This window comes from Siniperca chuatsi, linkage group LG6, assembly GCF_020085105.1.
Source record: "Siniperca chuatsi isolate FFG_IHB_CAS linkage group LG6, ASM2008510v1, whole genome shotgun sequence".
Taxonomy (NCBI): domain Eukaryota; kingdom Metazoa; phylum Chordata; class Actinopteri; order Centrarchiformes; family Sinipercidae; genus Siniperca; species Siniperca chuatsi.
The window spans coordinates 20,047,833-20,063,085 of record NC_058047.1 but is presented as its reverse complement, the minus strand read 5'-3'; the positions used below and the strand labels follow the sequence as shown (position 1 = coordinate 20,063,085).

General features: G+C 40.7%; 1 protein-coding gene across 3 annotated transcripts in view; it reads right to left on the bottom strand.

Annotated features, from left to right (window-relative positions):
* Nucleotides 1–417: 417 nt before the first annotated feature.
* ssbp4 (single stranded DNA binding protein 4) overlaps nucleotides 418–15,253 on the bottom strand; it is a 90,679-nt gene continuing 75,843 nt past the window's right edge. For 2 of the 3 annotated variants that reach the window (XM_044199291.1, XM_044199289.1), the window contains 12 exons: nucleotides 12,454–12,537; nucleotides 10,004–10,130; nucleotides 9,769–9,836; nucleotides 8,507–8,571; nucleotides 7,843–7,888; nucleotides 7,704–7,739; nucleotides 7,512–7,566; nucleotides 5,980–6,050; nucleotides 5,750–5,828; nucleotides 5,289–5,317; nucleotides 5,089–5,190; nucleotides 418–3,469 (listed from right to left, as the gene is read on the bottom strand). In XM_044199291.1, coding sequence (XP_044055226.1) covers nucleotides 3,389–3,469; nucleotides 5,089–5,190; nucleotides 5,289–5,317; nucleotides 5,750–5,828; nucleotides 5,980–6,050; nucleotides 7,512–7,566; nucleotides 7,704–7,739; nucleotides 7,843–7,888; nucleotides 8,507–8,571; nucleotides 9,769–9,836; nucleotides 10,004–10,130; nucleotides 12,454–12,537 — 843 coding nt within the window. In that variant the 3' untranslated portion in view covers nucleotides 418–3,388. Of the gene's footprint in view, nucleotides 3,654–5,088; nucleotides 5,191–5,288; nucleotides 5,318–5,749; nucleotides 5,829–5,979; nucleotides 6,051–7,511; nucleotides 7,567–7,703; nucleotides 7,740–7,842; nucleotides 7,889–8,506; nucleotides 8,572–9,768; nucleotides 9,837–10,003; nucleotides 10,131–12,453; nucleotides 12,538–15,253 lie in introns of all 3 variants that reach the window. The other variant, XM_044199290.1, reaches the window with a different exon arrangement.

Here is a 15,253-nt window from a genome sequence, read left to right as displayed (position 1 = left end):
GTGGCAGGCCAAAACTGGTGAAACCAGTTGCAGATAGCCTAAATGAAATATTAATAATTCATCTTTTTGAAAGATTTGTGCACAGGTAAGGCCCAAAAACTAATGCTTATGATAGAGCAGTTAAAACATAAAACTTGGGGCACTACAGTCTGTTCCAAAGATTTAGGTGCAGGAAGTCCTTTTAAGTTTTAAGTAATCCTTACCCTCCATATGTCTTTGCCAGAACCTGTCACCTTAAATATCATGCAGGTAAGTTATTAATTTTGAAAAGAATGCGTCCACTGGAAATAATTTTTTCAAAAATTGACATGATTTACAAAAAAGACTTCAGTGATCCTTTCCTACACTGTATATAACTTCTCTTTGTGTACCGCATAGCTAAATGAGAGCTCATAGGAAGAGATTCAAACAACAAGGAAAAATCAAATGACATTTATTATTGATGCATTGTTTCTTTTTTGATAAGCAAATTATCTGTTTTTCTTTCAGTCTAAAGAAACTTTACAATATAAAGAAACATACAAAGAACATCTTTATTACCTACACAAGACACCTAAGTCCCTAAGACAAGATTCTGAACTATCCTACCATGTAAATACAAAGCAAACCCAAGAGACAGACTGCTTCATATTGAATACTGCCGTGTCATCAGAAAGGACCATGAACGGTACAGGAGAATCATTCATATCCCCTTCCCTTGAATCCCCACCCCTCCCCGACTCCACATAACCACCCCACCCGACCAGCAAATCTTCCTAATGGTACAGTATTATACATCACAATAGAAGTACAGAGATGGCCAACGATCGATATACACAGAGGACTGAGAGAGGATCAGTGAGAGAGTTTCAATCTATACAACGCTATAACAGGAGCGAATAGCAAAGGACACTGTTACTTTTTGATCTCTTCTTAATTTAAAATTAGGTTCTCTTAAGTATTTTTACCTTTTTAAAAGTTTTCTTAAATTGATAAAAATCCTTCATATTAAAAACTGCAATGAGAGGTCACATGTTTTTTTTGTGAGAAGCTTTGGAAAAAGTATTCAAATGATTATCCAAAGCCAATAGTAACATTTAACTGAAACATAAGGAGACAAGGGCAGAGTGAGGACGCCACAGCTTGTTTGCTTCTCTCTGTCCTGTCCTCTCTCTGTCCTATCCTCCCCAGCATACAAGTCTTTAGCATACAGTCTGCATTTATTGTGTTACTGTATTCTATACATTTTTTATGTAAATTTAGCCACATGAGCCAAATAGTCAGCACATCCGTTCTCTATGAAAAACATGGACAGTTTTATTTATAATTTACTTTCAGCTGTATTCATTGGTAGTGACTGACATATCAAAACATGTCAATGATATCAAAATGCATTATACAGTATTTACAAAAAAGGAAATTAAAGAGAGAGGGGTGGGGGTGGGGGGTGGGGTGGAGTTGGAGGAAAGAAGGGAGGTGTGTGTCAGCACATTGAAAGAACACTGGAGAGAGAGTTTCCCAGGCTACCGATAGCCAAATCCTGGAGATGTCCCTGTTGAACTCTGGGTACAATCTGTTCACATTGATATCAGAAAATTGATAAGTACGTCACCGTCACCCATAGAGGCTACAATGGTTGTTTAATTATTGTTGGTTTGAACACAGCCATGACACAAGTGCTGCAGTGTGATGCCATGAGAGATCATTATCCCTTTGAAACAGTGACAGAGAGTTGATCAGGCCAAGAGTACATAACATACAGAAAGAAACAAATTAAATAGTGTGATATGTAACCATGCTTTTCTTTGTGTGCAGATTCTATGGGCTTTAATTTTTTTCTGTTGAAAACATTTAAAATAAAAACAATCTGCTGAAAACAATCCACAAAAATGGAAATATATCCATTACAAAAGTATCCCATTGTTGTTCCTCTTCTATAGACCGATGTGGCTGCATGGTCTGTTAACCCCAAGGTGCATCTGCTCCCATCATCCGCGCTGCTACAGCCTCCCAATACTCTGGATCCATTATCCCGTATATACGGGACTTGCTGAGGGAACCGGTCGATGGGAGCTCCAAGGAGACAGTTATTTAGCCCGTCTTGTAGATCATACAGGATCTGTGAGTTCAACCCAAACTCAAAGCAAGAAAGCAGGCTTCATAAGTGTATCTGAGGTCCCACAATATCTCCCAGTCCAAAAGGAGACATCAGCGAGAGACCAGAATGAATCTTGGGAGGAAAACAGTGCCACTTGGAGTCCACGGTGAGGTTGAAATCAAACAAAGCAATGAAGGGGAAGGAACCATGTTTTAGGATTCACAGACAACTTGTAAATAACAAACAATAAAACAACCACAATACAAGCTAAATATGTTGTATTTACAGACAAGACCAAATCCATAGAAGAGATGGTCTCTCGCTCTGTCTATTACTGAATGAGAACTGGCACCTGTCCTGACAATCATCTCAGGATTTCATCAGAGCCGTTCCCGCGCAGTAAAAACATAGAAAATTGTGAAAAGGGGTGCTTATTAAGACAAGATAGCTAAACATACGATCATTCAGGTGCATCAGCAGACACTTTGTACCAGAAAACAACAAAGCTCTGAGAAAGCCTCTGTTTTAACTGTATGGATAGTTTTAGCCAAGATACTAACACCTCAGCACAAACTAATTCATTAGGTGAAGACAGTCAATAACCCCGATCACTCTTACTTTGAAGGTTTATGCTAATGGTGCTACAAACATTTAGATGGCAAAGACTCAAGCTACAAGTTTAGAAGAAGTTTTGAGGAGAGGTATGTGAATTGAGACCGACTGTGACAAAAACAAAACAAACATCAAATAACCTAAAATCATGTAAACAGAAAATCATTGTGCATTTTTTCCAAGTGTGTGCTTATTCTGTCATTGTTGATGCTGCTGCTAAGATAAAATGTGCCCTTTACAGGAAATCATAACTACATTAGTAGAATAGTATCAATTATGAAAATTATAACAATAATATTACCAACAATATACAAAATACATACATACAACATTAAATGAAAACCATCCTTGCCCTAAATTAACATTATCAGTTCATCTTTTTTCTCTTTTTTTTTTCTTTCTTTTTTTTTTTAAATCATTCCCGCCACAGGAGCAGAGTTTTTGAATGAGAGTTTTCGGCCCCTGTCAGTCAACAACTGCGTGCCCTCATAAGTTATGATCAGCATGATATAATGGAGTGGTGGTAGATGCAGAGGGGCATCTTGATTGGGCTTGAATGCCACCCAATGAGGGCAGATTTTGGGTTTGGGAGAGACAGGCTTGGAGCAGTTTCAGGCTCTTACTGTCCTAGGGCCCGTGTCGAGGCCCGGCAGGCGAGGAGAAGCAAGAAGAGACCCTTCCTGTTGCTTGGAGGCCTTTTCATGTTCTTACACCCATTTTACAGGCGTTGGGATGGGGGGCCTTGAGGGTAGTTCTGCTTTCCAGGGGCATCCCCAGGGGCTGTGTGGCACAGCACACCGTCCACAAAGAGGAGGAGGTAGGAAGGGAGGAGGGTAATGCAAGACGCATCAGGGTGGATGGGAGAGGGAGATTGGGATTAAGGGAAGATGAAAAAGAAATAAAATAAAATAAAAGATAAAATAAAATAAAAAAATCACACACTCATCGTCATGTTGGGTGAATACTGTAAAGAGAGAAAAAAGAGAGGGAGGGGAGAAAAGATAAGCCAAAACTATATTAAACTTCTTATACTACCCAGTTCAAGATGAAAGAAATACAACTAACTAAACTAAATGCCATATCCAGTACACCGGCCTTTTGCAGCATACATTACACGTAACAATTAACCCTTTCTAATTGACTTTCTATGTCAGTAGCATAGTCACCAGCAACAAGCAAAGCAGAGTCCAGCCCAAGGAGAAAATGTTAAGGAATTTCAGATCACAGAGAAGATACTGTAGCAAAACGTAGTCGTCAGTCTCACATTAATCACTATATGACAATCTCTCCATGCATCAGAGAAAGCATATTATGTGGTTCTTTTCCATGCTCGTGTTTGTACATGCTGTGTTTGTGTGTGTGTGTGTGTGTGTGTGTGTTGGTTAAAGCTGGGAAAACTGGGCACAATATAAAGGACTGATTATCAGCTCGATTTAGCCACGAGGACTGGTTTTCAAGGTCATGGAGATGTTTTTGGTAGTGTATGCTAAATGGAGCAGGGACCGGTTTCACAAAGATATTTTAGATTGGTCTGAAGTGATAGGCCAGTCTTAATTTTTGCTTTTAGATTAGTCTAATCCAAGTTAGATAGTTTCACAAAAATAAAGGCTGACTTATTTTAAGTGCTGTGGGGCGAGCAATGAGAAGGGAAAGAGTATTTACAGACCTCAGTTACCTATTAGAAATATAAAGCAGGGAGGACGTCGTCAGTCATTTTCATTTGTCCAAGGAAATTATCCTGAGCCTGACTGATGAGTTAGCAGAAGTACTGACTGAGCCCTACAGGTCTGAACTGCACTGAGATTTTATGCTACCAGCATGGTTTTGTATTGTTACACTCATCGCTAACCTTAACTGCTGAATTTTTCCAGAAGTCAAACATTTTCTGCTGGAGTGAATGGTTGCTTGGTCAGCCATGATTTTTAGTTTGAAAATTTACATAGCAGTTCATAGCAAACTAGTCCTACTTGAGACAGTCAAGAACAAGACAGCTTTGTGCAACAGACACATTTAGAAGTTTATCTGAAGTCTGACTATTAATTTGATCTAAGCCATAGTCAACGTCTATTTTTGTGAAACTGGCCCTAGGTCACCATGGACAGTTAGCACACACAACTTCCAGTATGCACGGGTTTAGGATTTAAATTTCTTGCCAGACCAGGTGGAGCAATCACAATTATATCAAATATATATATATATATATATTGTGACTGGACAAATCTATCAAATCTGATCCTGCTGTTTGATCGAGTTACCAGTGGAGATTTGTGCAGATATGACTGTAATCTGCAGAACTGATTAAACATGTGATTGTATGCCTTGTCACAGTTGAATAGGATTTTAATAGTCTTCTAGTTTGTTCCCAGCTTAAGAGGTATGTTGGCTCCTTTGGTACTCACACTTTCACTTTGGAATGGGTTTAAAAAGTTGCCTGCCATCTCGCCGTCGTCCCGCGGAGTGCCGGGAGGATTGTTCATGCCTGCCATGTTGTTGGGAGAATTCTACAACACAGATGAAAAGAAACAATAAGAATACAGAACTCCTTACAGACAGGCAAATAAATGCACAGATAGATAGACAGATAGTCAATCAGTCTTACCTTTGGCAACCCATCCATGTCACCAGAGCCTGTGATCAGAAATGGAAAAAGGAGAAATCTGAATCGTTATGAAGTAACTGTTAACTGACCCTTAGCATCCTGCCACTAATTCAACAGCAGTTCAGGATATCCAGTGCAAGTAGGAAAAGACTGCCCTCTCACACGTAATGGCTTTTAATTAAGCTATTTGTTTCAGATACAGATGAGCACCAACTCACTGGCTTCACTGATCATGTCTCACCCATCTACAGGATCAATTGGCCTACTCACTGCCCCATTAATCTGTTTTAGCGTTGTTCAATACCAGGTAGAGGGAGAACACTTCCTCTACAAGCCACGAGAGGGCAGAGTCTTACTCCTAAAGGCCTTTGTTCATAGAAAGTAACAGGTTTCACTCAGAATAATCAGGAGCTTATCAAGTATCTGCTACGTACACTGTACACTCATCTTTGGCTACTCACCTAGTGATCCGTTCATATGATGCTGCTCCATAGAACCCATTCCACCCATGGGCCCATCAGGACCCGGTCCCATTGGGAACTAAAGAAAAATAACAGTAAAATGTACAAAGCTCATTCATCTTGCATGTAGCATGGCAGGGTAGACAGAAAAATAAAAAATTAATCTTGAAATGTAGAAACACTAAAGCTATTTATTGTAATTCACTATTGAACAAAATTACATTACTTACATTAGGTCTATTTCCACCAGGGCCGATGGGGTTCATCATTGTGTAGATGTTTTCACTTGAGTTTGTTGAATCTATGAATAAAGGGCAGTTGGATATTTAAAATCAGAATACTGTAACGCACTTTGTTCCTCTTAGACTCACAGAAATACTTGCAGATACGCCCTAGCACTGTTATCTCTGTCTGTTTTCATATCCAATATCCAGTGGTTCTTGAAAATGTCCAAAAATAAGGTGGATTTGGGGTATGGAATGGGGTAATGAATGGAAAATAATGAGCTAGGCTGCACAGAAATGACTGGAATAGCACTGTCTTCCGCTGTATTTGACATTGTTTCAGTTTAATTTTGCCATTTGTACAATACATTCAGCAGTGTTGAATGCATATGTTACCTGTATGTTACTTTAAGTGCCAGTACTTAATGTCAGTGAATCTGTCTTTCAATCGATCTACACACTGCTCTCCTCAATGTGCAATCAAAAACCCCATTATCTTTTATTCCTGCAATCAGGAGATTAGACCAAGTTTTTATATGGACACCCTGGCAACTTAGCAACAACCAGTACATGTTGTCCTCATGTGTCTGTCTGTCCTGAAAACATTCAGAAGGATGAGGTGACCTTGATCTGACATTGCAGGCAGAAAGTTGTGAGTGGAAGACTAAGAAGAGCAGGAAAAAATAACAATAACAAATTGAAAGACATGGGAGGAGATGAATACATTATATGCGCAAAGTGGTGGAGAGATCTTGCCTGTTGGTGTCCCTGAATCTAGCTTGTGTTGTCGTGACTGGAGAAGGGGGGCACTACTGAGTGGGAGGTGTTCATTTTTGTGGGAGGTTTGTGTGTGTGCGTGTGTGTGTGTGTGCGCGCGCACGCACAGTCTTGGCGACTGCAGTGGAAATACATTTTCCCTCCCGATGTACGTGTGTGAGCAGGAGCGTTTTGTGCAAAAGGTTGCCCCGGCAACGTATCACAATAGAGGTACGTATATAAATAATAAATAGTGGACACAAAAAGAAGCTCTCCACAGGCCAACAGAAACAGAACATCTACAGGATATCAGCCAACAGTGTTTTGTTCTCAGCTAATCCTCCACAGAGACACTAGATTGATGGGTCAAAGCTGAGATGGATCACTCATTTGATTTCAGACTGACATGTCTCTGCTTCCCTTTTATAGAACTGTCTCAACAATGAGAAAACACAGCTAACAACACTAGAATATTTTCCTCAATGTGCCTAAAGTGGGAAATGCTGAGAACAAATGTGATATCCGACCAAAATTTTATATGATGCATGTGTCACTTATAATACCAAATTTGGCTCAATGCAATATTTTACCATTTGTCAATGTTTTACATACAAAATTACTCATAAAGATTCAATTCCTACAGCATTTAGAGTCCTATCACTCTCTCCCAAAGAGAGATGTGTATCTGACAGAGAACAGGTTTGATGTTTTTTAGATAGAGCCCTTGTTCAGTGAACACTGAATAAAAGTAGAGATCAGAAGGGAAACTGTGTATAACTCACCTCCGGGGCTAGGCATGATGGGAGTTCCTGGTGGGCCGCCTCCCCCTGGAGGGCCCTGAGGGGTGAAGAAGCGAGAGAAAAAGAGAAATGAGCGCTGAGTGCATCTAGATGGCAGCGTGCCTGTTAGATATCACCGCATGACAGGTAATTTATGGCCCTTGGTCGAACATGAGTCCATGACGGGACACTCACCACATAGTTGCCTGGAGATGAAGATGAATAAGCTATCTGCAGAGAGAATAGACCAGAGGTGAAAACAAAACGTGAGACACAGTTATTGTAAACACACTCAGTCATGTAGGAGATAAAGATGTAAGAGAATGTGACTCACTGAGTTGGTGTTGGGGTTCGGCCATGGACCTCTTCCACCAGGACCCCTGGGGAAGCAAACAGAGAGAAAGATTAAGATATTTAATAGAAGATTTCTGGCACACAACAAGGGTGCATGCATCACAGGAGATGATTTCTAATTAGTGAGTTCTTAAATGCATAAACACAGTCTACTAGTTGATATGCACATATAATCCAGAGGTGAATTTACATGATAAAAGTGTGGTAACACGGCACAACACAACAAGACACACATTCACAAACATTCCCATTCCTTCTTATAATATAATCTGTCAATAAAGAGTTTTATAAGTAAACCAGGATTGTTTTTGCATTGTGATATATTCTTATGTCAAAGAAGTGATAGCGTCAGTCAATTCAGCTTACTGGGGTAAAATTAAAGCAAAGGTACATTTTTCACAACCTGTTGGTGATAGTAGCAACGTTCTTTTCTTAACTACGTTATGCTGAGATCTGTTGTGCGTACATACATTTTTGTTATGCAGTAAGGGATTTTGCCATGTCCCCACATCTCAGCTATTGACTAAGTGAGAAAACTGTTCTCATAACCACTAGGTTAAAAATTTATTTCCCTCTAAATTAGGCTTTTCTCTGGCAAAAGAATTCACAACCATTTCAAAACTTTTTTTTTTTAATTTACTAACATGTTCATGCCCGGCATCCCTGGACCCATGGAGTTTGGAGGAGGCCTCATTCCTCCGCCGTAGTTCTGCACAAAGAGAGGAGCACAAAGTCAGCATGGCGTCTCACACCTGCTCTGTTTAAAGGTTTGAATCTTAATGAAGGTCAGCGATGATCATGTCTCCCGCTAACTAGTGTTTAATTATGTGATGTATGGGCTGTGTGTGTGAAAGTGGACAGCTGTGTGTGTGTGTGTGTGTGTTTGTGTATGTCTGTATGTTGTGTGTCTCTGTGTATGTGTCTCTATGTGTCCATGCTCCCCTCTGTGTGTTTGCGTGTATGTTTTCATGGCTGCCCAGCAGGCGGGTTTGGCTGGCACTACATGTGTGTACTTGTGTATGTATGTGGGTGTATGTGTGTGTGAATGAGACAGATATATAGAGAGAGAGTAGGGGGGCAGGCCAGAGAGCAGCTCCACTCAGAGGAAGAGTTTTGTTTAGCAGACGATTACACTTGTCGAGCAGATGCCACACCAGCTGCTGGTACGCTCACTGCCAAAGTCACCGAGCCAGGGTGGTACAGAGAGGGGCCGAGGGGCACAGGGAGTGTGTGTGTGTGTATGTCTTTGTGTGAGTTGATGTTGGAGCGGGAGGTGGTTGGGTGCAGAATGAAGCAGCTGTCTGGTAACGGTAATTCAAAAGGACACTGTTATTTAAGCATCTTATGTATTACACAGAATCACATCAACAAAAATGAAAGCGATAAAAAGGAAACAAACAGTGCCAAAATTGGCACCATTTTTGGTCAAAATGTGTTGGTGGTGGCTTGCTCAGAGCAGGTTGAGTACTCCGCCTCTGTTTGTCTCCCTAGGTGGGAGTCAGCAAGTAGGATTTAACATGTAGAACTGGTGTTGGCAGTGGGTGAGCACTGGTCAGAGCCAAGCTAATCATCAGAGCGCTTCTGACATTTAAAGGCAAAGTTACGAGGCTGGCAGAACCAAAATTTCTCTTCAGCAGAGAATAAGGATGATCTGCATGCAGTTTATAGGCTGCTGGTTTGACATTATAGCTGTTTTTAATGGTAGCCCTTGATGAAGGGCAGCCAAACATTGGCTTTGTTCATAAACTGACAGGCCAAGCACCAAATCTGGCTGTATGGTAACTGCAGAGTGGGAGTGCAGTGGGCTGGTAGTGCTGATGGACGCCATCCACTTTCATGACTTTATTAACACAGTCCTTTGTGTTTTATTCTGTATGACCGCTTGAGTAATAAAACAGGTACCTACCTGTGGGCCCATGCCTCCCATGCCCCGAGGGGGATTCATTCTCATTGGACCTCCCATGTTTGGATGTCCTGTGGTGAAACACAGAGTACAGCTTGTTAGAATGGCAGCACTGTTTAGATCAATAATAATTCCATAAATGAGGAGAAAGCGCTCTCGTTCAGAAGCCAATATGAGATTAGTCTGCAAAGTGCGAAAGTGCAACCTCTCTGAAATAACACCACATCTTGATCAATACCTTGAGGTCTGGTGGGGTCCAGGCTGTTTGGCAAGAGAGGCTGTGACCCGGGGATGCTCCCAGGAGGCTGATTTGGCATACGGAGGGAGGGCCTTGGGCCACCTGGGTACCGTGGAGACATGAATGGCTGCAGGAAGGACATGAGAAGGACAATGACTACTTTATTTCAGGATGATCACGAGCAGAATACTTGTTATGATTCTTGACAGATGGGCTTTAAAATATCAAAAATAAGTTCGCTCCTGACCTTGTTTTAGTCAAGTGCAATTCCAAAACTCCAGATAGGATTACACACAAGTGCACTGTACATTTCATTGAATTTGCATGAAATCTAGTGGCTAATTTATGAAGACAACTAAAATCAATAAATTCAATCACAGAAAAGGTAATGTTATGATTTTCTCTAAAGACAGTGATTGTGAAGAATTAATTAAGATACTGTATTCCACAACATTTGCTAATCTAAAGTGAAACAATTAAATACAATTAGGGTCAGATAATCAAAAAGGTATATTGACAATATCTATGTATAGGAAGGTTTTAAAATGAATGCAGCAGAAGTAATTAAACAGATTTGAAAGGACATGAATAGAGATTAAATATTATAAAACTATTATGAATTATAAAATACACAATCCACCACAATGCCTCAGCATGCCATTGTCATTATCAGCTCAGTGGACGTCAGATTCAACTTCAAATTCAAGCTTTATAACCATACATCCATAAATCCTGGTCCACTATTTGTTTAGTGTTTTAAAATGGGTGTTTTTTTTACTTCTCTGTTCTTTTAAGATGCTATTATTTCTAGGTTTTGAACTAATTAAACACAGATCTCTACAGGATACTAATAACACTAACATTATGATAATATTATTACAATCAGCCTAAATTCAACATTTCTTCCCTTAGTATATTTGTGAAATGTTTCCACATACAATTAATTAGTCACAGGGTTTGATGATGGCAAACTGTTCTTCTTGATAAATAACACTCATATTTCTAGGTAGTGAAAGAAAGCACACAAAGCTTAGTAAACCTCATTCTCTGTATCTAACCTGCTCAGTTTTGAGGTGTTACCTTTGCATGTCAGCAGGGGGAGCTATTGTGTTGAAGAATAATGTCCTGTGGTAGTTTTGTTACATTTACCAAGAAGGACGGGCCTGTCATTAAGTTTTATAAAGTAAGACCTCAGGTGGTAAAATCCATTAGGATAAAGGTAAAAGAAAACAGATAAGAGAGGGAGAAAACATGCAGGATAGAAACTTGGACTGGAAGAACAATATGGGAGGGAGGTGGAGCAGAACTGAACAGGAACATGACACAGTTGGATGGGAGGATGAAGTCGTACAAGGAGAGGAAGTGTTCTACATCTTAATGTTTGCCTGTTTTGTGCAGATGCACATGTGCTGGACATTTTCTCACTGTGTCTGTATCACCAGACACTGGTGCTACAAAAATGCAGCCTGGATAGTGTGATTCATAACAGAAACTGAAGACACCATCCACACAGATGTTTCAGCAGAGAGGGGACAAGAACTGGCTGGCCGAGACACACATACAGAGCTGGCGCACTAGTGAATAATGTAAAGCACCCCAGACAGATGGTTTTCAGAATTACCTATGAGAGTACGCTGCTGCAACTACAAATACCCACATCCAGTGAGCCATATTTCAGTGTCAGATGATAAGAGTTAATTCCGAACTCAATCCAAGTATTTCAGTATCAAGGGGAAACATGCTGATCTGAATGCAGATTGGGTAAGAGTTGTGTGTTTTGGTCACGGTGCATGAACAGCAGAATAATGTTCATATCATCATCTTCACACAGAGATAAGCACAGACAACACAAATACAGGCGACTGGCTTTCAATGGTAATTATGTGCTGTATGTTTTGTGTGTCGGTGTATGTGTGTGTGCGCTTGGGGCAAGTGGAGGACAAGTTATATAATCCCAGTTAGCCCTTGGGGCGAGGACTGACATACTACTGTTTACTTTTTACCCTCTTCCCTCCATCCTCCTCTCCTACTCCTTCCCTTTCCTGTTTACCCTTTCCTCCTCTCCTCTCGTCTCCTCTCCTGTCCTCCTTCGACCATGTTGTGGTGAGTTTGTGCACGAAGAGCTGCACCTTGTCAGGCTCTGCTGCAATATTAATGGTCTATTGATGGACTATGGGATGGTGAGTGCTGGGCTGAGGGAGAGAGAAGGCCCTCCGCTCCTTACAGCTGGGCCAACACAGCTAAATTATTCATCCAACCCACCATCGTGGATGCTGCCTGTCCTGTCTGTTAGCACAACAGGGGACCTGTGTGCTGTTCTTACACTGTTGTTGTGTGAGTGAGTGAGTGAGTGAGTGAGTGAGTGAGTGAGTGTGAGAAAGTGAGAGTAGACTTAGAGCGGGAACTACAACACAGAAGCTGAGGGAAGAGTGTGAATGTTTCCATCTTACCTGTCCGTGAGGTCCCATCATGGGATTACTGGGGTTGTGTGGGGGAGGCTGTGTGTGAGGGGAAGGCTGAGATCCTGGAGGACCCTGGTGAAGAAAATTCAGAAAGATGTCAATAAAGTGCTATGATAATGTATTTGGTGATATTCAAGCTTGCTTGGTAAAAAAAATATAATGTTCACCAAACTTGCATTTGGAATTTGGGTGAACCGACCATTTAAAAATAGTTCTCATATTGTTTATGTTGTAGTAGCATTGCTGATTATGATATGCACAAGCATAAAAAATCATAAATTAATGATGATGTACATTCTCATGGCAAAGCATAGTACCAATCCCACTGAGAATCAACACCAAACTGTAGTTTTTGGCTGCTTTTCGACAATAAATATTTGACTTATATGCATCATGGCTAGAAACCCAACTCCTATGGGATGATACTGCGACTCTATGTCAGTTCAGTGAGTAAGGAGGTAACTGTTAGCTAACATGTTGCAGAGGATGAGGCCAGATCAATTCACAAGGTGAACTTTAATCAACATTCAATTACAATCATGTTGTTTTGCCAGAGGATAATACTAGGTATTTTCAAACACGGTCTTATTTTTCTAAATTTTGCCATAATGAAGCTTGATCCAGTTTGGCAGAGGTGCTGCTGTCCTTTACACACTCAAGGGCAAAAAGTAAGCTTAATTTTGGTGCTCACTTTCACTCTACAGAGAAGTGCCAAATATTTGAACCCAATCAAACATCATTATGGCAAAACATAGAAAAATGAGTCCCAGGTTGAAAATAAATGAAATTATTCTGTCTCTTCAATCCACTCTGGATTGATGACTCAATCACCAGTATGTGAACTGCAGTTTCAGTTTGCATTTTGAGAGTGAATGAACCGTTTCTCAAGTTAATCTCTCAGAGTAAGCATTGTGATAAGTACATTAAAGTGAATACAGTATGAACTTTGACCTCGTTGTCTCTTCCTACAGTAACCTCTTCTGACTCCAGCTGCAGCCACTCCAGCAGAGAACTGTTACTACCTGAACATCAATACGAAGAAAGAGGACCACCCACTGCCAGACCAGGCTTATCTACTAGTCTGCCAGAGACTCCGCCAAGCACTCTGCTATCAGGCAACATTACAAGTGTGTGTGTGTGTGTGAGAGTTGGGCAACTGAGCGGCGATGAGTGTGAATAGAAGATCTCCCTCTTTTTGCAGGTGAAAGCAGGATCTTCTTCTCTCAGGTGCTCAGTGTGTGTGGAGTGTGTGCTGGTTTGACTGTGTGTGCATGTATAGTATGTGTATTGAAGGGGGCTGCTGAGGGGTGGAGGAGGGTGCTACTTCAACAGGTGTGTATCTAACATTACAGTGAAAAGATAACGGATTAGGGGATTACCCATAAGCAATATAACCTGAGACACACACACACACACACACACAAAGATAGACTCTGGTAGACATGTTAACATAAATTTTCGATTCACTTTTTTTTTTCAGGAATAGATGCATGTACACAGTAAGGCTAGAAGTGATTGTTCCTGAATTGATTTAACATGTGTTTGTTAATATGTGCTTTATAAGTAAAGTGTCTAGACTTGATTAATCCGGTGATTATTTTTGTTTACTCTATAAAATGTCAAATAAAAAAATTAAATACCCATTTCATGTTTCCACAGCATTCTAATTGCTATTTTTTTTATCAGTCCAAAACCCACACATATTACATTTACAATGACATAAAGCTAAAAAAAAAAAAAAAAAGCTAAAATACTTTACATTTGAGAAGCTGGAACCAGAAAATACTTCTTAGCATTCTGGTTTAATAAATTACTTAGAGCTGACTATAACATCTTTAAAATTGATAGTATAAGTTTTGGTTGGAGAAAGCACATTTATCTAAGTGTCCCCATGCAGGTTGGATCAGTGTGGGTTGCTTTCGGCCACAATGTCTTTTTTGATAGAACTACTGGAGTGCCAAAGTCGTAAATTTTGAAATTCTACACGTAGTGGCTTGAACAGTTAAACATTTTTCATAATTGTTGTCATAATTTTCTGTTGAACAACTTTGATTAATCAACAAGTTATTTCGGCAAACACACACACAGACACACACACACACGCACACATACCAACACACATAACTGTCTAGACTTGTGCACCTCTTCACCTGCATGCAGCATGCAGGCAGCTGCACAGATACCTGCATTCCTCTAGCCTCACACCAACACTCGCACACATACTCCCTTTAAATCTCTCCTTCCCTCTCCCTCTCTCCCTCCCCACCCTCTTCTGTCTCTGCCTCACTTTCCCACACTGCCCACTACGCTGCCCTCTCTGTGGACATTGCCACAGTGGGAAAATAAACATGCCTGACTGACAGCTTGAAACAAGTGCGTTCCCACAGGCACAGATACATTGCCACTGCGCTGCCAGGTACGCTGTATAAGAGCGCAGATTTTGGCAGGAGAGATGAGCTTGTACATACACGTGAAAACAATACTGCTCATAAGCAGAAGCACTTATTCATGGACTCACAACCCAACAAAGGCACAAGTGTTGAGCTCAGCAGCAACAGGGCTCTCGAGACAGGTGCTTCCTATCCTTTTGAGACATGGCAGTTGACTTTACTTGCCGCATTGATTCTATTCATCTCATTATCATGAGACCGGCTCATCTGAGAAGCAGATAAATCTTCAATAAAGCCACTTATTAACCAGCAGCACAACATGCAGCCGGTCAATAATCTATTCAACAATCTGGAAATGTTTATTTAGTTGTACATACAGTGTACTCCGGATGTGTTGG